The following is a 25,827-nucleotide window of genomic DNA, read 5'->3' on the forward strand; positions in this document are numbered from 1 at the left end:
CAAGAACTTAGGAGCATTGGTAATAATATCCGCGCGGGCCTTCTCACTTTCCTGCTCGGGTCGTTTCTGTCGGAACATAGCAGGGATCGGGGAGGACGGTAGGTGCAGACGCCACATCACCCAAGGAATGATAAAGTAGCGCGGCTCGACAAGAGGGGCAGTAACCAATGACAAAGTGGTGGTAGCAAGCCAAACAAGAACGAAGCTAACCGGGGGGCATTGGGTTGTTGATTCTGTCGCTGAGTGAGGTGCTCTTGGACCTTGGCCAGTGCCTCTGGAGACTGCGGATCAGGCTGAGTCTGCTTGTTATTCTTGGACCCGGTGTCCTTCTTGGAAGTAGCCTCCTTCTTGGATGTGGCTTTGTCCTCTTTCGCCTTGGCGCGACGCTCTTTCCGGTTGCCTTGAGGTTCCTCGGTAGGGGCAGCAGGTGGATTGGGCGCAGGTGCGGCGGGCTTCGAGGACGCAGGAACCTGCATGAGTCGGGGTGGTGCTAGGACGATAGAGAAGCCGAAGGCGGAGATGACGGCCCATCCACAAAGGAAGTATACCAAGACTGCACCGTACTTCACTGCCGGGTGTACTCCGAGTAGGAGGCGGAAGACATAGAAAACGTAGTGTCGGTTATCAGCGAGAGTGAAAGGGTGCACGATCGTATTGAAATGCACGATGGCAAGCATCGCCGGCAAGACGGCTAGAGCAGCCACGAGTCTTGGTAGCTTCTTTTGCTTCTCGGGGAATCCGTAGTTCAGACACTTGGGCAGGATGCTAGTCGGAGCAATGAGGTTGAGCAAGGGGATGACCAGCAACGGCCACGAGAAAAAGAAAAAGTACGGCCAGATATAGAGCATCTGAGCCAAATGTATTCCGGCAGTGTGGAACTCCTTGTGTCCCAGCACAACGCCCTCGTTCCAGAGGACAAATCCACCGAACGCTCCCATGATGATGATGTGGGGGATGATCGAGGCAACGATAGAGAAGGGGTTTCTGAGACTTGCAGCAGCAAGCGAGAGAGCAGTTTTGAAGTAATCTAATGAGTATCATGTTAGCATGGTAGACGATCAAGTTGACGAAACAAACATACCTTCCAAGGAGGCTTCCGCAACGAGCGGGTCGTAGACTTCATTTTGGAATCCACCCTTGACAACCGCTGAGACATCAGACGATTTACAAATCTTCGCAGATTGGCGAACTGTACGAACGACCTGTAGTCCACCCAAGAACACGGACACCCAGAAAATATTCGTCTGTCTGCAAACCAGAGCAGCCAATCCAAAGACCAGGAATCCCAGCGCATAGATTGGACCATATTTGCCTCCATTCACACGCTTCAAATCCCAATTATAAGCTTCAATAACCACCAATAGAGCGAGAATGTCGGTATAGTATAAGCCCGAGAAGAAAAACAGTGGAGGGAATAGACAAATGTTCAGGACAGTATGACTGAGCCACGCGCTGAAGGGCCGGTTGTTCCGCACTTTCTGCACCGTATCCAAGAGTGTCTGCAGTCGCCAAGGTAGAAAGACCGCAGTCGCGGCGACATTGGTCGTACGTAGAGCTGCGACGTCGAGTTTCGCCGGAGACCCGCGGAGGGCGAGCATGGCGGCGCAAAGGACGTATGACCATAGATACAAGCCCGGCGGTGTTGTAATCTTTGGGTCCCAGTGAGTCCATTTGTGCGCCCAATAGGCCTGAGCCTGTGGGACATGGAACACTTCATCCAGATACGCCTCCGGAACTGTGGCATTGACCTGTGTCCTCCACGCAGCGATGAGGACTAAAGCGAAGGGAATGGCGTAGCGCGCCGCGCGGCTGAGATTCGATTCACGTAGACTCATTGTGCTCCTGATCTCGCGGGACGAGCAAGCATCATTTGGGAGGAGGTGGTGAGCTTCGAAGGGGGGAGGAGAGCAAGCTCCAGAGTTCCGCGGGACAGCTACTGTATAATTTGCTTGCAAACACCGCAAACACACTTTGACAATCGATACGCGCGATTCGCGACTCTGACCGCATCAATCAGTCAGACATGGGGTATTAAATTCTCAGAGCCCTATTTTTGTGCTGGGACTATTTGCTTTGGGAGTGTTTCTTCGCCATTTTTAATATCCAATGGCATTTCCTCTGCCGCGGGGCATCACGCCCTCGGAGATTGGCTTTCTCGCGGAGATGGAGATGGTGACGGTGGTGCCTCGCCAACGTCTGGAGGGCCTAGAACTACTCGGGGTAAGCTCTTTATATATATATATATATATATGATGATCTCGTGAAAGAAGCACCAATTGACTTTTTTACAGGGTCCGATTGAACCTCTTGTCCCTCCACGACGCGCCTCCCTCCCCCTCTGGCTCGCACTGCTCCTCAAACGTCAACGCCGCGCGAATATTATGCCTCCATCATGGCTACACCCCGAACCTCTCAACCTGATCCTCGAGGTCGAATCCCAACACCCAGATTATAGGGATGCCTTCTCCCCTCCTCCCCCGCTGCCCGGCCAACCCAGCATTCGGGATGACGGACTTGCGCCTACTGCCCGACCTCAATATACACCGGACGGTAATAGATATTATGCCTCGCCGCCATTCTTACCACAAAATACTGCTCAGACGGAGGGGTTTTCGTCCCGTGATCCGCCCGCATTGCCCTTCCATTGGGTCGAGATGGGGAACATGTTGCTCGAGTCCGCTAGTGATGACCTCGTGGAACCGGATCAAATCCGGCGATTATTGAAAGACTTGCGTGAAGTGCGTCTCAGCTAAAATGAGAGCTGGCACGGACGTCCTCGATGCAGCGGCAACAGGTGGTGGGGGTGTTGCCTTGACAGGTGTTGGTGCAATGGAAGTTGGCGAAGAGCGAGGGTTCTTGACTGGGGTAGTGGATAATCTCCGGTATGTGGCGTCGATCTCAGTGATACTACGGAAATGCAAATTTGCATTTTCATTTTGCTTTGCGCCCGGTATCATTCAGTTACTAACCTTGTATCCCAGGAAAATTGGCGCGTCTAAAGAGCAAGCACGACGCGAGCAAATGGCTGAGCAACGGGCTAATGGTGCATACGACGGTGCCCAGGACGAGGAAGAAGAGGACTACATGGAGTTTTAACCTGCATGGGATATGTTTATTGTTTGGCTATTCATTTTTTTGGCGTTAAAGGTGCATGTGCAACGCAGATAAATGCCGCCCTCCCCCACACCCCTTTCATACTCGAACGACTTTATGTATATAGACGCATATACCCGATTTTTCATTAAGATAAACCAGCGGTGGTGAAGCCGAAAGTGTTCCAATTTACCTAACACCATACATCATGCGAAAGCGCTCTAATACAAAAACATAGGCGGGGAACAATACCGCTGGGGATAGGAGGGGGAGGAGGAGAGGAGAGGGCAGGGCTGATAGCAACGTTGATACAGGAAATGCCATAGTTTGCATCAAGCATCAAGGGCCGAAAAGGAGTGGTTGGAAAATTATTTAACGCGCAATAGCTTCACTATTGGGGATTATCCTGGTTCTTCTGCATCATCTTTCTCCGCGCCGCAAGAATCATCTCATCACGACGTTTTTGTAGGAGGCGTTGACGCTCGTCCTTGTTCTGAGACCATGAGCTTGCCGAGGAAGCCGTTGAAGTCTCCGCGTCCTTTTCACTGACAATCTTCGAGCTGAGGTTATACCGAGATATCAAGTCCTGTCCATCAGCCTTGGTGGTGGCAGTTGACGTAGCCTGTGGAACGGTGGCATTGGTAGAAGGGATTGCGACCTGAGGTTGGAACGAGGGGGGCGGCTAAACATAGACTCTGTCAGTATTCTGGTCAAATATCGGCATAGAAGTCGTCAAGACAAAGGGAAAAGAAGACACTCTCAGCGGTATGGTGCCGAGAATCCGAATGACAGCACTACAAGCGCAAGGTATGTGTGACGTACCGTTTCAAGTCCCCGTCCAGTTAGAATCCTCTCCGTAGTCGCGGCAGCGCTGCCTCCATTGCGCTGAAGATCCCACATGATGTCTCGCGTGCTCAACTGGGGGAACATCTGGGAGATCTGCTCGACCTGGGCTGGGTCAACAGCATTGCCACGTCCACGGGGCCGACTGGCACCAGCGGGACTGTCGTCGCGGTTAAAGAACCATCGAATGACGAAGAATGACACTACCGCAAGGGTGAGGAGAGAGGGTATATTCAACGAGGGCTCATCGTCGTGCATTGTGTTTTGGCCGAGGGGGGCGTGGGTCTCGGGTTGGGGGGAAGTTCGGGCTGTCAGAGCCGAATCGCGGAGGCGGGAGCGCTTCCGCGGGTCAGGCAAGAGGTCGTGTGCGAAATGGTATTCCCTCTGGATCAGAGTTGTCGCGATGCGACCGGTTTAGAGGGTGAGATTTAGAGCGCGGAGACGGTTGCTGTCGCAAGGTGTGGCGGAGTGGACGGAGTTGCGGGTCGGGACTGGCGGTTGCACGTGCCGGGGCACCTTTGATGGTATCAGCAAAGCAGAAGTGGAGAAAACAACGGAAGTTGTGGGAATATAGCTGTAGATTCGAGATAAAAAAATATAGGAATTGGATCTCTCACCAGATCCGACTCGTTCGCAGTCTCCCAGTCTCTCCGTCTACTCCGATTCTCGGAAGGTGGCACCCCTCACCGTTGCGTCTAAAGTTGGAGGTATCAGGGCAGAGCTAAGTCTATCCTCTACAAGTTGAGGAATCATCCACGCCATGATTGTGTAATCAGATGAAAATAAGCAAAGTAAGAAGAATAAAAAAATGATTTACACGAATTCAAGCCATCTCTGGGGAGAATAAGCTGGGCTTGCGCAACACCAAACAAACAGTCATCATGCATAGCATAGATCATGAGCCAATATTCCTTCCCATCCAAGAAGCCAGACTCAACACCAGAACACCAACTGCCACAGATAGGGCAGTGAAGACAAGACAAATGCATCTAACAGGCTAGTTCAAGAACATAAAAGACAAAAAGACCATCCATGGATAGCCAACCGACGTGGTTGGTCATACTCATTTCATGTCGGCAGGGGTCAAGGCCTGGACGATACTGGTTCCCTCGCTGAATCGAGTGCGGAAGATGCGGTTGGCGTTCTGGAACATGCCATCCTTGAGAGAGACGACAATAAACTGAGATCCCTTGAAGCGGGTCTTGATCAGGCGACCAATGTTCTGGGTATGGGAGAGATCGAGCGCGGCATCGACTTCGTCCAGAATGTACATGGGAGCTGGCTTGAATTGCAAGAGGGCCATAATCAGGGACAAAGCAATAAGTGATCTGATAGTAAGAAGTCAGTCATGTGCATATTAAAGAAAACAAGAAAAATTGGAACATACCGTTGTCCACCACTAAGCTCTGTGAGACTCTGCTTCCAGACCTTACCAAGAGACACCTTAACCTCCAGTCCGTCTGTGATATCCTTGCCCTCGGGAGGGTCGAGTTTGGCAAAGCTGCCCGGTAGAAGTTCTGCGAAAATTTGGCCAAAGTCACCATTGACCTTGACCCAGGTCTTGTGAAGCGCTTCCTTCTTATACTCGTTGAGATTGATGATGGTCTCCTCGATCTTACGCTTATCGCGAATGACGGTCTTCATCATGTTCTTCAGAGCGGCTTCCTTCTTCTCGACACTATCGATCATGTTCATAACCTTGGGGTTGATCTTTTTCTTCATCCCCTGGAATCGCTCGGTCAAGTTGCGCAGCATAGATTTGCACTCGGCGATGTTCTGGTCTTGGAAGTAATAGGGTGTGTTGGGGCGACCAAATTGCTCCTTCTCGTCCGCGATCCATTCATGCTCTTGCTCCATGTGGCCAACGGCCTGGGCGGCAGTGTTCTGGTCTTTCTGCAGCTTCTCAAGCTGGTGGCCAAGTTTCTGCATCTCCAAACCCTCTTCAGTGATTTGCGAGGATTTAGTCTGCATCGTCTTCTCGAGTTCCCGCAACTCGTCGTCGAAGCCAGTCAACTTAGCTCTCTCATCCTCGAGGTGGGCTTGGGCAACATCGTGGGCATCCTAGAGGGAAAAGAAAAGGTCAATTTCATGTCCGTGGAATGTAGTCAGAGCAAAATAAGAAAACATACCTTGAGTCGTGCTTGTTCTCGTTTCAGAGAATCAATCTCTTCAACTTGAGCCTTCAGCGTGTTCTCCGACTCTGTTGCTTGTTCCTCGGCGGCTGAAAGATCGCTTCCAACCTGCTCAGAATCAAGACGAGATGACTGCAGTTGTTTCTGCAGCTCCTTCACCGAAGCAGAATTCTTGGTGAGGTTTTTCTTGAGAGTGTTGAGTGAGCTCTGTAGCTCTGCCAACTTGCTATCCTTGTTGTCGCTGAACTCGCTCATATCCTTCTCAATGCGCTTAATATCTTTAGCGGCCTCCGCTTGTCGGGTTTTCGCGTCTGCAATATCTTGCTTCAGTTGCTCAATGTTTGCTCGCATCTCCTCAACGGCAGCAATAATCTATTCCAGTTTAGCATAGCACGGCAGGAAAAATAAAAAGGTGGTACTTACGGAAGAGGAAGAGTTGTTGTTGATTTGCTCTTCGGTAAGCTTGACTTCATGAGATTTGAGGTCCAGTTCTTGCTTGATCGATCGAACTGCATCAAGCTTCTTCTTTTCCTTCTTCATATTCTCCTCCAGAGTGGCTAGTTGACGCTCTTTACTTCTCAACTCCTTATTGATCTCATTGAGTTGCTGCAGAGTAACAAGAACTCCACTAGAGTTGGGGGAACTTCCTCCCGACAGTGTTCCCGAGGGGTCATAAACATCGCCATCGAGAGTAACACTCTTCATTCGAACAGACGGGTCGAAAGTGACCTTCTTGGCAGTATCGGCGTCTTCACAAATGAGGGTGTTGCCAAAGACATAGTTCATCGCTGAAATAACCTCGTCATCGTGCCCAATTAAAGACAAGGCCAAATCGACCTTTCCGGGAGCAATGTTCTGGGCGGCTCCAATCTTCTCTGCGGAAGCCCTGAAGGAGGAGATCTTATTCAGAGGGAATGATGGTAACTCGCTTGCGCAGTTTGCCCTTTTGGAGCAACTGGGTACCGGTCTCGGCGCTGTCGACAACGACGTTATACAGACGGCCACCGGCGCAGATCTCTAGAGCAGTTGCGGCCGGGATCCGATCCTTGTTCAGTGTGAATAGTTGGGCAACCAAACCCTTGACCTTCGATCGGTCGAAATTGGGCTGAGGGTCAGTATAGTTGAAGTCGACATTGGCAACCTTCCGCCTGAGGCCATCAGCTCTTTGGCGGAGTTCACGGATATCGCGTTGGAGTTGAGACTGTTCCTGGTAGATCTGCTCCTCCCTTCCAGGCTCGAATCCCAGTCTGGTGAGCTCTGCCTCTAGCTTCTTCGCTTGTGACCTCAATCCTTCCAAATCGGACAATAAACCGGAGTTCTGCTCTTTGGCCTTCTTAGCGCGTGGCTCGTCCTCCTTGATCCGCTTTTCGAAATTGGAGATCTTTAGCTTCGCTTGTTCCTGTACCGTAGTTGCGTTGCTGGCACGGTTTCGAGCGTCTTGCAATTGACCCTGATATCCGCTCTCTTGGCCTTCCTTCGAGGCAACACCGGTCTGCAAAGTTTGGAGCAATTCTTCCTTCTGCTCCACTTCCGCGTTTTGGGCATCGAGTTCTGCCTTTGCGGAATCGTACTGGGCCTGAACTTTATCGTAGACCTTCTTCTTTTCTTGCAAGGCTTTCTCAAGGTCTTTGACAGTCTTTTGAATATCCTTGCCCTTCTCTTTCTCCTCCTCCATGCTAGTCTTCTTGAGGTCAAAGACAGTTGTCAACCGAACCAACTCGTGTGAGTGCGCTTTCACCTCGTCCTCGAGACCTTGGAATTTTCCGCCCTTTCGCAGTTCTTTGTCACGAGCAGCTCGCACACGTTTCACATCCTCTTCCAAGTGGGCGATTTCACTCTTGAGTTTGTCGGCATTCTCCTCCAGTGCTTGAACTTTGCTCCGCTTGTTCTCGCACTCATCGCCGGCAACTCGTAACCGTTCACCACCTCGCACATAGTCGTGCGCAATGACAACTCGAGTCAAGCGTTCGAGATCACTTTGTGTTTGCTGGAAATCGAGGAAAGCTCGCTTCTCCGATCGGAGCTTCTCCAGCTTAGGCTCAATTTCCTCCTTGAGAAGACCTTCGATCTCGTTCAGCTTCAGTTCCTTCTTCCCCATTGTCTTGATCGCCTTCTCCCTGCGGTCTTCGAACATTCGTGTACCGGCAGCTTCTTCAATCATCGACAAGATCTCAACTGCCTTCATGTTCAAGACCTTCGTAATGCGACCTTGCATAATGAGGAAGTTGGGGTTGTTGATATTCAGCTGAACACTCTGGAACAGGTTCTGGACGGTTTGTTGTTGCGCTCGATGGCCATTGATGAGGTATTTGCTGGTACCTCCCAGCACGATTTGTCGGGTCACAGAGATGTTCGCATACTCCTCAAAACCGATCGGGGATTTCGCAGTATCGCGGTTGTCGAATACAATGGTCACACTGGCTTTGGTGACACCGGCTTGACCGCGCTTGTAGATGAGGTCTTGGAGGTTTTGCGCGCGAACGGTGCTCATGTTCGTAATACCGAGAACGAAACAGATAGCGTCCAGAATGTTGGATTTACCGCTACCGTTCAGGCCGGTGATCGAGTTGAACGCTTCGTCCCTATGATATTCTGTCAGCACATCATCCATGCCCGTTACCCCTCTGCCACGACCGTCAACACAGTCGGAGAGCTTGCGCACCATCCTGAAATCACCGTACGCACGGCGTACGATTTAAAGCCCTAAGAGAACAATTGTCAGCGCATCTGTATATGTCATCGGAGCATCTTCGAAGACTCACGTCTATCACAATTTCAACGATCCGCATGGTTGGGAATGCGAGTCGGCTCGCGGGCGGAGGCGGAGATGTCGAAAGCTGAAGAGGGGCGCGATTGTTTTGTTTATGATTTGCCCAGGTAAGCACAGCTGCTTGTCATGTGACCTTATCGATTGCGGTCTTGGCATCCCACGGGATCTGGGCTGGGCTGGGGCACTCGGCCACTTTCTCTGGAAAGTCTCCGTCTTACTCCTGCTGAATATCGTCTGTAATTCGACCAATTTGACTAGATCATCGCTTCTGCCCTATGACAGATCAGTCAGATTCACTCTACTCCAATCCGGCCCCCAAGGGTACTTTCCCTATGAACCTATCAGCGCCACTGCTCCCGGGGCAGCATCCAATGATAATCTCTCTGATATACAGAGTAGTGATCCTATTTTGAGATTTTTGGATGGTTTAGGAAATATTTACGGGTAACTCTGGCTCGGAGACTTGTCGGACACTTCCAACCTTGGAAGTTTTCACACCACGGAGCCTCGTATTAGTTTACTGTGAAGTAGATACCTAGCTACTTGTATTATATAAACCCCCCATTTACCCTCCCATGCAATCCTATTATCTATCTATGTTTTCCAAGCTTCTATCTTTACAATTACTACAAGTACTCGTACGACCAGCAACTTCATTCAATACTTCAAAGGCCCTTACAGTCTTCGATTCAAGTTGCCATCAACATCATCTTTCAAGTTTCCAACCATTCGATTCCACCATGGCTGACCAACAAGATTGGGAGACCATGTTCAAGGACAACAAGTTCGTCAGAAACTATAAGACCGGCGAACATATCACCGGCAAGTTCGCGCTCTCCCTTTTGGACCAAAGCGGCCTCGTCACAAAGGCAAACAATAACCCAAGCGAACCTCTGGTCGTGCTGGACAATGCTTGTGGAACTGGTATCGTCTCCAGCATCCTGCACAACAAGCTTGATACCGCCGTAAAGGCCAACTGGAAATTGACCTGCGGTGATATATCTCCGGGCATGGTTGAATATACTCGGGGCCGGATGGCCAGCGAGAGCTGGCAGAATGCCGAGGTCAAGACTGTAGATGCACAGGACACGAAACTTCCTTCGGATCACTTTACACATGTGGTGACTGCATTTGGTGGGTGGGATTGTGATACCTTTCTTCCTGCTGACTAGTATATCGCGGGATAGTGCTGACTATCAGTATTGTTTAGCTTACATGGCTGTTCCAAAGTCCCTCGATGCTCTTGACGGTAATCATTCTCGTTTTATATCTACTATGGAACCGCAAAGACAGATCGGTAATAACATAAAATATTTCTAGACACGACACGTATCTTGCAACCCGGAGGCACTATTGCCTTTTCCACATGGCTAAAGCGTGAGTGACAACATCATCCTACAACATCTCTTTCCGCGACTCATATACTAACTTGACTCCGGAAAAGCTGGCTGGGTCACTATCGTTGAAAAAGCAGTCAAGACCATCCCCGAAAACCCTCCATTTCCAACCACACAAGAGTTCCTTGAGAAACTGGGTGATGGTGAATGGTACTCAACATCCTGGATCGAGACTCAACTTCAGCAACGAGGATTTGGCGACATTGACGTGAGAACTGAATCCAAGGCTCTCCCTCTCAAGGTGCCCGAATTTGTGGAAATGACGATGATCATGTTTCCTATGATCGCCAAGAAGTGGTGGACTGAGCAGCAGAGGGAGGAACTTCTTGACAAGGTTCGTCCGGCATTAGTGAAATACTTGACGGATGTCTATGGAGAGGAAGGGGATATTCATATGGAATGGACGGCGATTCTCTCAACTGCACGCAAGGCAAGCCAGAAATAGCCACGACTGTATGGGGTTAAGCTCTGAGTCAATCAAGAGCTCGAAGGACGCGGAGGGAGACAATTGCTGTTATTTTGTTTACTAGTAATAATATAACTATTGATTTATCTTAAGATCCCATGCCCAGCTGAAGGTCCCGGTGGATACCCAAGTCCGAAGAGGGCTTTATCCATCATTTGAGTTAAAAGCTGCTCCTACATGAAGGGTAGTCAAAAAATCAAATGTATATCCACCTGTAAACATCGTTGAACTCCATAGACAAAGGACAAATCAAGGCATTCATAATTGTGACAAGATCACCAAGGGCATTTGATTGTAAGATCGGATCCTGATACCCCACAACAACACATTTAATTCCTGGTAAATCATCGCGCCTCCATCCCGAACGGCTCTGTACTATTGGCGACCCCGAGGCAACGTCATGTAAACCAGAGCCCAACGCCGTTACTGTTCAACTAAGTTAAAGGTCTACCACACCGAGATCGGCCTCATAATTCTCATGAAGCGTGCGTCGGGCCGACCGCTGCTGGGCGGCTCATGGCCCGATTGGGGTCCAGTCGGTTGTCCAAGTCCTCGTACCGGAGGATAAACTCGCGCTAAAGGCATAGTTAGCACATCGCTCGTCGTTCGTCGTTCACCCCCCATCGGTCAAGTTTGCTAAACATACCCGGATCTTTTTCCAGCTAGCAGGGTCCCAGAGCAGATAGACTCCGCGCTCGCTCACTCCTCGTTCCACGTCCATAGGTCCAGGATACGTTTCATCGCGGGTTAACCAGCAACGCTCAAGTTTGTGATACCGCCATTTGCGACCCATCAATTCCTCCGCGACCAACTCCTGCACAATATCCTGGGCATACTATAGAAGATGTAGAAGAGGGTTTCGTCGCTGAAACCGGGAATCCGAGACTGGAGGGGCTGAATGTTGGCGACATTGTAGCAAGATGGCAATGAGAAATCTTGTTCCAAGGGTACAGCGGACATAGACGATACGAATGGCGAGGCAAAGGAGGTGTGGAGGGACCTAGAGCGGCGCGAGTCGGTTAGCAGGCATGAAACGGAATCCCGAGAGCGGAGCGAAATACATACTCAGGCTGATTCAAATCTAGGCCAAGGGTCATCAAATCTTGACCAACTGCGAGACTGGCCACATCGGGGCTCTCGCTATGGATCATGCGCAAGAGGCCAGCCAGTCCGAAGCGATCCAGCTCGCTCATCTGCGCCAGAGGCGGCTGCTCTGCACTTTGAGGCGCGTCGGAAACTTCCTGACCTTCATTTGCCTGTTGCTGCCTTTGTTGCAATTGTTGTTGCGGGTCGCTGAAGTTGCGTTGGCTTGACATGAGGGTGTTGTTCAAGTCCTGCAGTGTCGGTGAGTGCGGGGCCTAGAAACGCGACCGCCGATCTAACTTACATCCTTCTCTGGTCCCAAAATCCCATTAGACCCTTGATTGACAGGTGATCGAGATGTTCCAATGCCTGCGAGTCGTTGTCAGCTATTGATCCCTTTTCTTTATCGGTACGCTCCGCACAATGACGGAGCACGCCATTATCATACCAGTGCCGTATCCTCCAAAACCTGGGGCTGCCATCAGGGAGCTTCGGCGATCTTGAGCCATCTCAGCAGCAGCATTTCGGCCCAAAGGAGGGAACTCGTCAATGTTGCCTGTTTGAGGCTGGCTGCCGGCTCCGAGCTGGCTACTGATCCCTTGTCCACCATTTCTGAAATCGTCAAGTCGATTGGCGAATTGCGTCCCGGAAGGAAACATGTCATCGTGCGGAGGTTGAGGAGGTTGCTGCACAGGATGCGACGGTGTTTGGGAAGTCCGAGAAGGGGGCTGTGACGTCGGCGGGAGCTGCTGCCTCTGAACTGGTGTGTGTTGGGCTGCTCGTTGACTAGCATTGGCCCAGACCTGTTGCCCAGGGTTCTGAGATTGTGACTGCAGTGGTGCGCCCGAAAGAGAGGGAAACTCGCTAGAAATATCGGTATCGTTAGCTTTTCGAGTTCTCTGGCGTCCCCGAAGCAACTCCGGGAGGGATGACTGTTGAGTCGATTATATGACGAGAAGGAGATGTCACGTACGAGAGATCTAAAGGCGTCGCCGGTTGAGAGCCTCCAAGACTTTGCGCAAAGCTGCCCATAGTTCCCATTGTGCGTTGTTGGTTGGTTTGTAGAGTAGAAGTTCCGCCTACGGGGGAGGTTGAAGTTCCAATTGGCTGCGCCACCTAAATCGTAGCCCCCCCAGCATTAGCATCCACTCATGTGTCTGTTGTAGATCTCTCGATTCCAAGACCGGACGTATGCCTACCTAACTTCCCGTTCGGCAATCGCGCAGAGGGTAGTGTCGCGTTTCGAGCCTGAGGTTGCTGTGGCGCGGGGAATCCAGACATGCCTCGAAGCGGCGGACCTGGTCCTAACACAAAGGCACCGAGCGTTAGCATGATCTTCACTGTTCCATATCAAAAGGTCCATGCTTCAACCAGCATAGGAATGTTATCGAGTGATCCTCGCAAATATGTCTCGGTCGCAAATGGGACAGCCATATCTGCAGGACTACTGCCATTGGAGGGTGAAACCCTTTCATCTTTGGAATCTGGGGCAAGATCCCTCAGATTTCGACACCATTCCAGAAGTAGGAAGATAGGCTTGAACTCAATAGCATATCCCTTTGTGGCGGGCAGAGGTCGAGCAAGGACTCGGAGGGTAATGAAGAAAATGACGAACCTGGTCGATTCATAGTTGGAGTCTCAGCGATGTGACTCGAGTCGGGGTCCTAGGGGCCCTCGGATATATCCAGAACGACAGATCTCGGTTGAAATCAGTCCAACGAAGAATTCGCGGGGAGAAAGCAGTCCACAAAGGCCCTCTTGACCACTTGATGCGGCACTGCTCCGCCTGAGAGTGGAGTGAATCGATTGGGCGGCTAAACGCGCGGATGCGTAGGAGAGGTATGGGTTGACCTTGAGATATAGCAATGAAGACAGGATGAATAGACCGACAAGAATAGGTCGAAAATATCAACGAGCTGGTCCTTTTTTTTTTGAAACTCCAATACCGAGAGTACTTAACGTGAGGTCGTTCGATCAGGTCGAGCCGGAATTGTACCAGAAGCGGGCTCGAGTTGCCGCCAGGCGCTCATGTGACCCGCCCTGCACCCCGAAAAAACGCAACAGCAACCCGCAGAGCCCGTACTCTTGTACCAACATTGACATTGACATTGACATTGAACCACAATGCAACGCTCGGTCGTCTCCCGTTTAGCTCGCCATGGGGGCATGGCCCTTTCGGATCTGCCTCCTGCCTATCTCGCCCCTTCCCTTCACTTCTCGACGATGCGAAACAATGTGCAGTCCTCGAATTTCTCTACGACTCCCGTCGCCGCCGGTCGTGGTGGACGCGACATGAACCGAACCCGTGGTGTATCAGCCATCCACCGGACTGGTCCCAGATTCAAGTTGAGCGCCTCGAAATACCCTTTGCCTCAGCCTGTTTCCCCCGAGAAGATGCAAACGCGCCCCAGCACTCCTGAGCATGGACTCTGGGCTTTCTTCCCTCCATCGCGCGAGGCACTGAGTGTTCCAGAATTCGATATGGACTTTGGTGAGTGCATTAAATACTGAATCACATCAATTGACCTTGATTGGTAGAGTTGAATGCTGATAATTGTCATACTAGGCCGCCCTTGGGCCATCCAAGAACTGCGCGAGAAGAGCTGGGACGATCTACACAAGCTGTGGTGGGTTTGTGTCAAAGAGCGCAATCGCATTTCCACCTCCAACTATGAGCGAGAGCGACTGAAGCCTGGTTACGGTGACCACGAAGCTCAGGCGCGGGACCGAGCTGTAAGTTAAACCCCAGAATCGCCTGTACTGGGAGCTACATTTCTATTCGGAAGTGCCTATGGCAACTACCCACTCCCGATTCTCCAGCCTACGAGATGTCTATCCATATCAAGGTCTTTTGTCGAAAACATGTACTGACAGCTTTGCTTTTCTAGGTCCTCGTCACCCAAAAGAGCATCAAGCACGTTCTGCGTGAGCGCTGGTACGCCTGGGAGGAGGCCACACGCCTGTATGAGCATGGAGTTCGCCCAGAGGGCCAGGGTTACGGAGATATGATGGAAGAGGAGGTCCCTGAACAGACCTCGGAGGTCACCAAGGAGGAGGCCAAGGATACCAAGGCATGATTGAGTGGCAATCATTTCCATCAAGGGTTCGAGCTCGAGCCCGAATATTGTAGCATATTTAGTTTTGTTGGTTTTGTTCACATTGTTGCACCCATGTAAAATATCAATGACCATTTTGGAGCAAAAGTTGCATTGACCTGGCGGTCTTTCTAAGGGGTAGCTTGACCATCTATGGGGTGGAGTAGTAGTATATGCATGTCTATGCCCAGATGTGTATGGAGCATGGAGAGTACGGGGTAACTTGAAGCAAGTACTTTATACATCAGGGGTAACCTCATGGAGATAAAAATAAATAAACCCCATCCCAAAGCGCACAAGGGCCCGAATTTGGAGCTTGACTTACCTCCTGGTGACTTGCAAGTCACTAGTGGCGGGGCCGTCAAATAGTTTAGTCTCCTCTTTCTTACCGCTTCGTTGATCCGCGGGGACAAGATAGGACCAGGCCCAACTTTCTTTCTCTTTCCCACCTTTTTGCCCCCTCGGCATACCCCCCCTATCCCATCTCAAGCTTGTCTTGTTCTATTTTCTTTCTACATTCATCATGGATGAGATCGCCCCCGAGTACGACGTGGTGGTGCTCGGCACTGGTTTGTTGCTACCCCGCCATTCCACCGCAACGCCCCCTCGACTGACATCTTCTTTCTAGGCCTGACCGAGTGTGTGCTGTCTGGGTATGAAGCTTCCCCAAACTCCCTTTTGCTACCGAATGTCTTAATAACCACTCTCTATGCAGTGTTCTGAGTGTTAAGGGCAACAAGGTCCTTCACATCGACCGCAATGACCACTACGGAGGGTAGGTGGACCCAAAGCTCCCTATTCACGCCACTCGAGTTCTAGACAGCTAACAATGGCTTCAGAGAGGCCGCCTCCGTCAACATCGAGACTGTACGCTGATCGAATCCCCGAGAAGACCCCCTGCTAACCTCCCCCGCAGCTGTTCAAGAAGTATGGCAACGTCGCCCCCGGCGAGGAGCCCTGGAAGAAGTACGGAAGAGTCAACGACTGGAACATTGATCTGGTCCCGAAGCTGTTGATGGCGAATGGCGAGTTGACCAACATTCTGGTTTCCACCGACGTCACGAGATACCTGGAGTTCAAGCAGATTGCTGGCAGCTATGTCCAGCAGGGCAAGGGCCCCAAGGCGACCGTGGCCAAGGTGCCTTCAGATGCCGGCGAGGCCCTTCGCTCTTCTCTGATGGGTCTTTTTGAGAAGCGACGTGCTAAGAAGTTCCTCGAGTGGGTTGGCGAGTTTAAGGAGGAGGACCCCTCTTCTCACCAGGGTGCGTGATCAATCAAATCAATATATGCTCAGCGGTGGTGGTTTGCTAATTTAATCAACAGGCCTGAACATCAACGCTTGCACTATGAAGGAGGTTTACGACAAGTTCAGCCTCGAGGATAACACCCGTGACTTTGTTGGCCACTCCATGGCCCTCTTCCCCTCAGACGAGTACATTAACAAGCCTGGTGCGGCCGTCGAGACTATCAACCGCATCCGCCTCTATGTCAACTCTATGGCTCGTTACGGAAAGTCGCCTTACATCTACCCTCTCTACGGTCTCGGTGAACTGCCCCAGGGCTTTGCCCGTCTGTCCGCTATCTACGGTGGTACCTACATGCTGAACACCGATATCGACGAGGTGCTGTACGAAGGCGGCAAGGTTTCCGGCATCAAGGCCACCATGAAGGACCGTGATGACCAATCGACCGCTATGAAGTTCGAGACCAAGACCAAGAAGATTATCGCTGATCCTTCTTACTTCCCCGGCAAGGTTAAGGTCAGCGGATACCTGCTGAAGGCCATCTGCATTCTGAAGCACCCCATCGACAAGACCGACGGCAGTGACTCGCTACAGCTGATCATCCCCCAGTCCCAGGTCGGACGCAAGCACGGTAAGTGCAAGCCGGCGAAGATACGTAAGAATTTCAACTAACAACCTTAGATATCTACATCGCCATGGTCTCCTCCGCTCACAACGTCTGCCCCAAAGGCTACTACATTGCTATTGTCTCGACCATTGCCGAGAACGATGCTAACCACCACATCGAGCTCGAGCCTGGTTTCGAGCGCCTCGGCGCTATCGAGGAGAAGTTCATGGGTCCCGCCATCCCTCTCTACGAGCCTCTGGATGATGGCGCAAAGGACAACATCTTCATCTCCAAGAGCTACGACTCCACATCCCACTTCGAGACCACAACCGGTAAGTTTTCTTCATTGAATAAACAAATAAAGAATAAACAAGCTCCTTTGATCCTACGCGAGCCCATTGCTAATTATTTCATCAGAGGACGTGCGGGATATGTACAAGCGTGCCGCTGGCGAGGAGTTGGTGGTTGAGGGACTCCGGGAGGACCAGCAGCTGGTCCAGGAGTAGAGGATTAGTCGCATGTTGAATATCTATCGTTGCTTAGATTCCGAGCTGATTATACTTCTGTTGGACATGTTCATCGCTCTCTTGTATCTGTTTTCCGCCCCTGGACACCGAATCCATCTGATCGTGCCAGGTTGTAGCATGCGCAATATACCTGTCTCTTTCAAGTCTATCGGTGAACGTTGTGTAGTAATATTCAAGTTCAAGTTGTTTAAGTAAGGGCCGAGAACGCTAGAAGCACCAGTAATGAAATCAAACAGAAGACAGAGAAATCGCCATTGTATATAGTAGTCTATGTCGACCAGTACTCCAGGGCCATGTCATTTCCACCAGGGGTATGACTTCTGGCCTAGCTTAAATGCGTTGATTCACTTCAGGATCAGTATTGGCCTTTTCATGTTCACCAACAACACAAATATCCCCAGTCTCAGCCCTTTGAATTTCAGCCCGCAGCAGCGCCAATCGCTTCCCGACATGAATAATCTCACAAACGATGCGCGCTTCGATGCCCTCCGGCACAGGACGGAGATAAGTGAGCTTGAGGTTGCGACTCACGCCACCGAGGGAGAATTTGCCGGGTTCGGACATGCCCAAGAGGATTGTTGTTGATAGTACGTCGATGAGAGTTGCGGCGCATCCGCCGTGCAGGTTTCCCATGTAGTTGCTGAGTGCTGGGGTGATTTTGAGGAGAAAGGAGACCTTTGCCGGTGGACCGCGGGTTGCGGATTCGAAGCGGAGGTTACAGTCGCGGCCGTTGACGTCCCAGTGCTAGAGGGAGGGGTTAGCTGAGTTCAGGACCTGGATAGGTTTTGGCTACGACAAGGCAAGGATGGAAGAGATTTTGAATTGGTGCAATGCGATGCGATGCGATTGTTGGGAGTTCGGGGACTGACCTCTTCATTGCCCAGGCCCATGCGACTTGTATACTCGTAGACGAGCTCTTCGAATTCGTCCAGCTGGCGCGCTGGACGTTGGATTCCGGCTTCCGACATGGTGGATGTGTGGATGTGTTATGTACAGAGGAAGGGAAATGAAGTGAAATGAGTGTTCTATCTATGGGAAAGAGTCTATAAGGAAACCAGCTTGAAATCGCGGCAGTTCCCCACAAGATCAGCTCGGGCAAGTTGGACCTCGGCTGAACACTGGAACAATCAATGGTAAGCTTTCCCAAGGTGCCTTGGTCGATAAAGATGCCCCGAGCAATGGCTGAATTGACCGAGTCGAACCGATCTTATTCCGGAATGTCCCTGTAGCCCAACGCCATCTCATTTGATATCAACCTTGTCTTGCGGCATCCCGTCGGTAATGGTGGGATGAGGCTACGCAGTACTGACGGAGTATGTAGCCTACACATTGCCGATGACCTACGAACAAATTCCAATTTTTCGGAGACTTTGATTTCCTGATTCTGGCCCAACAGGCTTGATTATCTTCCAAGATGCTCATCTCTATGTCTATGTCTATGTCCCTTTCACGGCAAAGGGGTGTCTCATTCTCAGTCTCACTCTTAACTGCGCGTCACGCGTGGGTGGCCTCAGGCGCGCATCTCCGAGAAAGGGCGATTGCTTGCCGAACCGTCAACATTCGACAAACTCCGCAACCCCCAGCCATTGTTCCTAGCAACGACCAATTGACTCTGGTTTGATCCCCCCAGATAATCCATCCACTCCATACCATCGTCGATTTCATCGATCTCGACCCCTTCTTGTCGAAGTTCGCCAATGCGCTTCAGCGAATAACTCCCTAACTCGGCATGTTGTTTGGTTAAGAAGACGATAGTGTTTGACCAGAACTACTTTACTCCCGATCTCAATTACCCCTGTCATCGCGCAGACCTCGAATCGCAGTTAAGAAGAGCGAAGCATTTCTATCTCCAAATCCCCCCTTCCCTCCAATCCACACATCTACGAGAAAACCAAGCGCAACATCCAACATGAAAGACCCTCGGGCGTCGAAGCGGAGAAGAGTCTCCGAAGAACCCTCCGAAGACGGTGACGGAGACATTGCAATGGAAAGCGACGCTGCATATTCATCTCCAGCGGCCGCTGACGACTCCGAAGAAGACGAAGACTACCGCGGACCCCGAAAATCCGCCTCACGACGTCGATCGACTCGAGGCGGAAACAACAAGGTACCGACCGGTCTAGAGGATGATAGTGCACAACAACCAGAAACACCCTCAAGGGGCACACGCTCAAGTGGTCGCCAACGCAAAACTCCTGCAAAGTACGAAGACGATGCCCCGACTCCATCTTCGACTCGCAGGGCAGCTGCCACACCACGAAGTACCCGGGCGACGAAGAGTGCAACAAAGTCGAAACAAAAGCCAGTGGCGGGCGACTCTGATCTTGATGTTGAGATGGAGTCCCCGAAACCCACAGCTTCGGTTTCTAGGACGAGATCTCGACGGAGTACTGCTAGAGGAAGGGCACAGCGCGGCGCAGAAAATGAGGAACTCGACAGATCCGCGTCACCGGAATATCATGACGGTCTGGATGATCTCGTCGCGATGCAACTTCAGCAAGATCTTCAAAACCAGCCGGAGGCGCAAGAAGTTGTCGAGGTCATCGAGGAAGAACCTCTTCCTGAGTACGTCGAGAAGATGCAAAATCTCTGCAAGGATGGCTATCACGATGAGATTCGCGCTCTTCTCTAGGACCGTTCTGGAGAAACTCTCTGGCAAGCGACAGATTCCCCTCCATGGACTTGAAGCCGAATATAACAAAGCCAACCACCTGATCGAACAGACCGTGACAGTTGGCGAGGGAAATTCGATGCTTCTTCTCGGCTCGCGTGGATGCGGGAAAACAGCCATGATTGAAACGATCATTTCTTCACTTGCTAAAGAACACAGCAATGATTTCCATGTCGTTCGTCTGAATGGTTTCCTTCACACCGACGATCGCCTTGCTGTTCGTGAGATGTGGCGTCAACTTGGCCGTGAGACTAACACCGAGGACGACACTGCTAAGGTGAGCTCCCATGCCGACACTATGGCAACTTTATTGGCTCTTCTGTCCCATCCTGAAGAGTTGTTTGGTGCTGCAGGAATGGGAACACTGTGACGGCGGCGAAGTCCATTATCATCTTGCTGGACGAGTTTGATCTATTCGTCACGCATCCCCGACAGACTTTGCTATATAACCTATTCGATATTGCCCAGGCACGAAAGGCGCCTATCGCAGTAATCGGGTTGACCACCAAGGTTGATGTAACCGAGATGCTGGAGAAGAGAGTCAAGAGTCGGTTCAGTCATCGATATGTCTACATCCCCCTCCCAAGAACCTATGATATCTTTTCGGACATCTGCAAAGCGAGTCTGGATTTGAACGAGGACGAAGCCCAGCAGATCACAAACCTTCTTAACTCTGAGAATACCGTTCTGGATAGCAATCGCTGGCAAACACTGCTTGGGGGGTGGAATGAATATCTGAAGGTATGGCAAAAGTTCCACGTCTAACAACTATACCCAATCGCTTATACTAATTCAAATTCACAGCACATGTGGGAGGACAAAGACTTTCAATTCCACCTCAAGAGGATATACAACCAGACCAAATCCGTAAAGGAATTTCTCACCAGCGCAATCCTCCCCATAACCGACCTCCACCTCAGCACCCACGGCATCGACCAACCGTCCGTCAAAATCCCAACACCCAAACACTTCAGCTCCCAAACCCTCTCTTGCCCCGACCCAGCCCCACTCCCATTCTCAACATCCGTCTCAGCCTCATCAAGCTCCTCGTCCCTCCCACTGGCCCTACTAGTAGCCGCCACCCGCCTGGCCGCTCTGTTCGATCCTGGAAACGAAGGCATGCAAGCCCAGAGTCTGTCACCACTGGCGCTCTCTTTCCCCGCAGCTTATGCGGAATATGTGCGACTCCTCACTTCCGCTAAGACTTCTGCGTCTGTTTCTGGCGCGGCGGCTACGGCTGGTCGGGTCTGGGGGAGAGATGTTTCGAGAGAGGCGTGGGAGAAATTGGTTACTTGGGGTCTTGTTACTCCTGTTGGTTCTGGGAATGGTACTGCTGATGGACAGATGTTCCGGGTTGAGATTAGTTATGAGGAGGTTATTGATATGGCTGGTTCTGGTGGCTCATTGGGACAATGGTGGCGGGATGGTTGAGGGGGTCTGTCTTGTTCATCGGAGTCAATTCTATATGCATCTGTCAGCCTGAAAATAGATAATATGTTACATGATACATTCTTTTAAATTGATAATGTAAAGTCTCAAAAAGTACTTCTAGTGGTGCATGTGACTTGATAATGTTTATTGAGGACTTCAAGTTGTGCCTTAGCTCAAGAGAAGGTGCTAGTATCCTTTGGTAGGTGTATAAGTACCTACTATTGTAGTAGTAGCAGAATTCGGTATCTTCCCCATGGAGCCAGCCGCTTCCAAGGCTGTGACGCGTACTAGTACGTACCAGCCAAAGAGCTGAGCTGGTCCTGAGATTAATGTACTGTATTCATAACCCCGAGGCCAACACAAGCTAGGTAATCCTGGTAGGCAACTACTAGTAGTACTTCAAGTTAGGCAGAAGTTTCGTAGCCCGGACTAACAAGGCACTGGCAGATAACATTGAAACCCGGAGTTTTCCAGCTGCTGTTCATGTCAGCCCTAGAGATAAACTAAGGTTTCATAACTCCTTTCGATACCCATCCACTGATCCAAATAATATAGTTGAAACAATATTCAAAATATACTCGTAGTATCTAGTACCACCTCCAAACCCCCATCACGCAATAATCCAGACCTTAGAACCCAATTGTGCCCCAGCAGAGGACCAAACACAAGATTCACCAAGATATGATCTCAGCCGGTTCAAGTTCAATTTTTACCTAATAGGCCAATCTCAGGCTATTGTGATGATTTATCACAAAACGCGGGAGCCTATCAGATACACCGTGCCATGTTATACATTCCTCCCCGCGCCTCGTTTAGGGTATAGATCCGAGAACCGCTCGAGAGCCCAAACTTAGATCGAGTCATCTGCTACTGTACTGCAGATCTTTCCTACGCGATGGAACTCGAGTCCAACCTTGGATTGGACCCGTTGGTTGGGTTTCTACACTCTGCCAGTGGGTTTGGGTTGGGCTGGGCACTGGCACTGGCACTGGCAGTGGCTTGTTCACGCCATTGTTGTGGAAATCAGAACCACATTGGCAAATTCAATTATTCGAGCTCGCCCTTGCCTTGGTTTCATGCACCTTGCCGCGTTCTGTGAGCTACCTGTAGCAAGCCAACTTGAAGCCAAGAAGAGGGCTGGGCCCGTGTGAAAGATATGTTGCTCTTTACTGTTCCTTGAACTTCCATGGAAAGAAAGTCTCCAGGGTTAGATACATGCATAGTAAATTTCTAACTTGAAGTACATATGGAAGTGAATATGCCCAGGTGTTGATGTGGGATTGTGGCGGATACCTTAGGTACCCAACCGTCGGTTCACCCGCATGGATGGAGGCTTGGCTTCAAGTTCGCATGGTGTACTTCGTACTGCCGGTGAGTTGTAGGTTGTACTAGTACGATTAGGCAGCATCGAGGTACTAGGAAACAAATAGATCTTATCATATTGAACCTTGGTGATATATTTCCTCGGCAAGAGGGCGCACAATCCAATTAGGTACTAGTAGGTAGTAGATAACAAACCCCAAACCACGAAGTTAATACCCGGTAAAACCCAGGTATAAAACACCCACAATACTCCGAGTTACCAAATGCCGAAGTACGGGATTTGAGAAGCGTTTTTGCACGTTTCATGCATGACCGGGGAGGAGATAATATTAGATGGCACATAAACCGAACGGAAAAGGATGGCTTCTCTACATAAACTTTAAGGTACCTAGGTGCTTTAATCTACCCTGCTCATGTCCTTTGCCACTTCTCGATCACACAGGATCAACAAACGTGGCGCTAGATACTGGCTGTGCTTAAGACACGCGGCATACATGTGTTCCTATCCACTTCCATGTATGCCATGTGTGGACGAAAAAGCAAAAAATATGACAGGTCACAAACGTGTGTTTTGCTGCGCTTTATTCAAGGTAATTACTTTTTCTCAACTCAATTCTTTAGCCTGAACGGGGGGTGGGAGTGGGTTCCAAGGGCTGGGGCTTGCAGGCAGGGCGATCATCATCTTTACAGGATGCCGGAATGAAATGAGCATATTACACTGCATGCAGGACACCGAGAACTTGGGTACCATGTACAGTATGTACAGTCTGTACGTAGTATGTACCTCCAAATCTGCGGGAATAAATTCAATGTGCTGGGCTGGCTCCCACTAGACACACCACGGCTGCTCTATCTCCCGAGAGATCAGTCTTGTATGACCTTAGAACAGAAGCACGAGCCTTTTCCCGTCTTGGCCGGCATATCTGTCTCTCATTTTGCTGGTTTCGCTCCTTTGGGGGATTGGCCGAAGAATAAGAGCAACCTTGAAGAGTATCTAATCTCGTCTCATTTACCTATACCTAGTTCGTGCAAAAGGCTGCATCATCGCGTGCGAATACTGTGGGGAGGGGCACTTATATTTATATTTTGTTTTTGTGTGCGTGTGTGCTGCACTGCACTACTGCACTGCAACTGCTGCTTGGGAGAAGGGCACCAGGACTTGACAGGTTAGATTTAGTACTTTTGATCCGTTTTCTACAGACAAAGCGCGACTCCACAGTTCTGCAGGACTCGCATGGCGATTTTTTCCAAGGTTTTTCATATCCATATCGGTACACACGAGGGAAAATCATGCAGAATGTGCAGTACTACTCGTAGTAATCCTCCGCTCCACTCTGGGTCCAATCCAATGCATACATATGAGGGCTTTTTCCCGGATGGAAAGCTGAAGAAGCCGTTGCAAATCCATCCAGTCAGCGGCCATACCCTGCAGATCCCATATTCTGGTTCCCGTCCGCCAGAATACGGCACGGCATTAGGTCGAAAATAGAAAAGGACAAAGAAGTAAAGAAGCTAGCCAAACCTCCCCCAGAAAAAGAAAAAGAAAAAGGGAACCCCCCTGTATCAGTGTACAAGCATAGAAACCAAGGCGTGCGAGCTGCAGCAGCCCGTAACAACCGCTTTCCGCGTGTCAAGTCTAGCCCTTTGAAAATAGACCGGTCCATAATTAGAGGCCTGAGAGGCAATGGTCGAAATTTCATTCGGGCAGAGCCATACGAGGAGTAAGAAGAGCGGGGGGCAAGGGAAGGAGGCAAATAGTAGGAAAGTACCTACAGTAGGTAGAGTCGGCGCGGAGGCAAGAACCCACCCATCGCGCAAATTTACTCGTACACACATACACAAAACCTATACGTGTGCGACGTCGATGATCCCATTATGGGCCTTGGTCTTTGCAGACCGGGATCTGGGCAGCACATACCCTCGAACGATCGGCATCTTGCAGCTGTATCGATGGGGCTTGTGCGGTATGGGTGTATGTGTATGTGTGGTCCGCGGCGATAAGGACAGTGTGAAGAAATCGCGGGCTCGATCGGCTATGGCAAGCTCCAAAACAAGGTGTAGTATCATGCAGTGTAGCCGGGGAATCACAAGAAAAGGCGCGTGGGCTGTACATACTAGAAGTGAAGAAGACTGGCAAAAAGGCAAAACGTGTTAAGTTAGTTTTTAGTGCTTTCTTGCTGCAGAATCCGGACGGCGGCCACCGGCATCGCAGGCTACCGAAATGACAACCCCGCTTTCAATGTTGCAGATGAAGACTTTCGTTTTCGTTTAAGCGTTGCGAGCAACGAGTATACTATGTACACACGGAGTACGGAGTATAGGAGAGCAGATTATCATGCTACTCCGAGTCGGAGAGTTGTATTTCTCGGATCTTCCGCGGGGACTGGGAAAGGGTAAATTGAGTATTGTTGCATTGCTTTCCCGCCGATGATCCATGGACCTTACTGACGGGTTGACTCTTTTCCCGCATATACACACGAACTTGAAGTGAGGGGGACGGCAGCGGCAATGCGGAGGGATGTGGCATGTTGACAGGAAGAGCTCCATAGGTAATTCGGAGCTACGGGTCTTGGCTTGGAATCGGAGCTGTGCTGGCAACCAACCACTGACAATCTGGGATCACATCTGACTGTGATTATGCTGGTCTGATGAAAGGAGGGATTGAGATTGGCTGGCGAATCGAACGTTTAGTCGTCAGTTGCTTATCCTAATGTGGTTTCGCGGTGACGATCAGCATCATCCCGTCTTCTCCGCTGTCGTGCAGAATATACAGAGTACACTAGAGCAGCATAGGTCGATTGGAGACCACCAGGCCCGGTCCGGCGCTATCAAGACCCATGCTTGAAACAGCCATGACATCGGTGCTTGGGGCTAGTTGAAAAGGTGATTTTTTTTATCAGCATGCCATTATGATAGCTGTTCTTCTGTGGTTGGAGGTGCCAAGACAGACATATTAAATGGCGTCAACAATCTTCAGGCTTGTTCCGGACTGGGTACAAAAGAGGAGGGGGATCCTTCTTGTTTGAAGTGTATGTACACACGGTCGCGGGATACAAGGATATTGATAGACCGTATGATTTCTGAAGAGGCGTGGTAGACATTTTCAACCATGGCCCCATCTCAACAGATGCGTGTAGCCCGAATT

At 50.6% G+C, this 25,827-nt stretch overlaps 11 protein-coding genes across 11 annotated transcripts; 5 read left to right on the top strand and 6 right to left on the bottom strand.

Moving 5' to 3' along the window:
• Positions 1–116: 116 nt before the first annotated feature.
• Positions 117–1,835, bottom strand: alg10 (dolichyl-P-Glc:Glc(2)Man(9)GlcNAc(2)-PP-dolichol alpha-1,2- glucosyltransferase; the record flags this gene model as incomplete). The annotated part of the gene is made up of 2 exons (XM_056626661.1): positions 117–1,027; positions 1,082–1,835. 2 exons carry the CDS (start codon positions 1,833–1,835, stop codon positions 117–119), a joined length of 1,665 nt encoding a protein of 554 aa, XP_056492456.1.
• A 271-nt stretch (positions 1,836–2,106) lies between these two features.
• psf2 (DNA replication protein PSF2) lies at positions 2,107–3,096 on the top strand (the record flags this gene model as incomplete). Its single annotated transcript, XM_056626662.1, has 4 exons — positions 2,107–2,220; positions 2,292–2,733; positions 2,786–2,882; positions 2,982–3,096. 4 exons carry the CDS (start codon positions 2,107–2,109, stop codon positions 3,094–3,096), a joined length of 768 nt encoding a protein of 255 aa, XP_056492457.1.
• Positions 3,097–3,484: 388 nt separating this feature from the next.
• Positions 3,485–4,194, bottom strand: N7509_002026 (CUE domain-containing protein; the record flags this gene model as incomplete). The annotated part of the gene is made up of 2 exons (XM_056626663.1): positions 3,485–3,775; positions 3,916–4,194. The coding sequence occupies 2 exons, from the start codon at positions 4,192–4,194 to the stop codon at positions 3,485–3,487; spliced, it is 570 nt and encodes a 189-aa protein (XP_056492458.1).
• An 805-nt stretch (positions 4,195–4,999) lies between these two features.
• Positions 5,000–8,857, bottom strand: N7509_002027 (condensin subunit SMC2; the record flags this gene model as incomplete). The annotated part of the gene is made up of 7 exons (XM_056626664.1): positions 5,000–5,264; positions 5,324–5,997; positions 6,066–6,440; positions 6,492–6,954; positions 7,025–8,650; positions 8,731–8,771; positions 8,831–8,857. The coding sequence occupies 7 exons, from the start codon at positions 8,855–8,857 to the stop codon at positions 5,000–5,002; spliced, it is 3,471 nt and encodes a 1,156-aa protein (XP_056492459.1).
• A 721-nt stretch (positions 8,858–9,578) lies between these two features.
• Positions 9,579–10,680, top strand: gtmA (gliotoxin thiomethyltransferase; the record flags this gene model as incomplete). Its single annotated transcript, XM_056626665.1, has 4 exons — positions 9,579–9,972; positions 10,049–10,087; positions 10,159–10,215; positions 10,283–10,680. The coding sequence occupies 4 exons, from the start codon at positions 9,579–9,581 to the stop codon at positions 10,678–10,680; spliced, it is 888 nt and encodes a 295-aa protein (XP_056492460.1).
• Positions 10,681–11,177: 497 nt separating this feature from the next.
• Positions 11,178–13,116, bottom strand: N7509_002029 (uncharacterized protein; the record flags this gene model as incomplete). Its single annotated transcript, XM_056626666.1, has 8 exons — positions 11,178–11,276; positions 11,348–11,536; positions 11,611–11,701; positions 11,767–12,035; positions 12,089–12,153; positions 12,233–12,648; positions 12,758–12,863; positions 12,984–13,116. The coding sequence occupies 8 exons, from the start codon at positions 13,114–13,116 to the stop codon at positions 11,178–11,180; spliced, it is 1,368 nt and encodes a 455-aa protein (XP_056492461.1).
• An 18-nt stretch (positions 13,117–13,134) lies between these two features.
• Positions 13,135–13,412, bottom strand: N7509_002030 (uncharacterized protein; the record flags this gene model as incomplete). Its single annotated transcript, XM_056626667.1, has 2 exons — positions 13,135–13,370; positions 13,400–13,412. The coding sequence occupies 2 exons, from the start codon at positions 13,410–13,412 to the stop codon at positions 13,135–13,137; spliced, it is 249 nt and encodes an 82-aa protein (XP_056492462.1).
• A 496-nt stretch (positions 13,413–13,908) lies between these two features.
• On the top strand, positions 13,909–14,861 carry mrpl4 (mitochondrial 54S ribosomal protein uL29m; the record flags this gene model as incomplete). Its single annotated transcript, XM_056626668.1, has 3 exons — positions 13,909–14,275; positions 14,351–14,517; positions 14,673–14,861. The coding sequence occupies 3 exons, from the start codon at positions 13,909–13,911 to the stop codon at positions 14,859–14,861; spliced, it is 723 nt and encodes a 240-aa protein (XP_056492463.1).
• A 541-nt stretch (positions 14,862–15,402) lies between these two features.
• Positions 15,403–17,236, top strand: N7509_002032 (secretory pathway gdp dissociation inhibitor; the record flags this gene model as incomplete). Its single annotated transcript, XM_056626669.1, has 8 exons — positions 15,403–15,448; positions 15,508–15,532; positions 15,595–15,654; positions 15,719–15,746; positions 15,796–16,141; positions 16,203–16,754; positions 16,805–17,062; positions 17,148–17,236. 8 exons carry the CDS (start codon positions 15,403–15,405, stop codon positions 17,234–17,236), a joined length of 1,404 nt encoding a protein of 467 aa, XP_056492464.1.
• Positions 17,237–17,587: 351 nt separating this feature from the next.
• On the bottom strand, positions 17,588–18,225 carry N7509_002033 (PaaI family thioesterase; the record flags this gene model as incomplete). The annotated part of the gene is made up of 2 exons (XM_056626670.1): positions 17,588–18,001; positions 18,127–18,225. The coding sequence occupies 2 exons, from the start codon at positions 18,223–18,225 to the stop codon at positions 17,588–17,590; spliced, it is 513 nt and encodes a 170-aa protein (XP_056492465.1).
• Positions 18,226–19,166: 941 nt separating this feature from the next.
• N7509_002034 (origin recognition complex subunit 4) lies at positions 19,167–21,359 on the top strand (the record flags this gene model as incomplete). The annotated part of the gene is given in 4 exon segments (XM_056626671.1): positions 19,167–19,822; positions 19,890–20,267; positions 20,282–20,669; positions 20,733–21,359. The coding sequence occupies 4 exon segments, from the start codon at positions 19,167–19,169 to the stop codon at positions 21,357–21,359; spliced, it is 2,049 nt and encodes a 682-aa protein (XP_056492466.1).
• Between the last annotated feature and the right edge of the window lie 4,468 nt (positions 21,360–25,827).

Source organism: Penicillium cosmopolitanum (genome assembly GCF_028827165.1).
Source record: "Penicillium cosmopolitanum strain IBT 29677 chromosome Unknown utg000004l:1.0-4361866.0:1.0-4365735.0, whole genome shotgun sequence".
NCBI lineage: Eukaryota > Fungi > Ascomycota > Eurotiomycetes > Eurotiales > Aspergillaceae > Penicillium > Penicillium cosmopolitanum.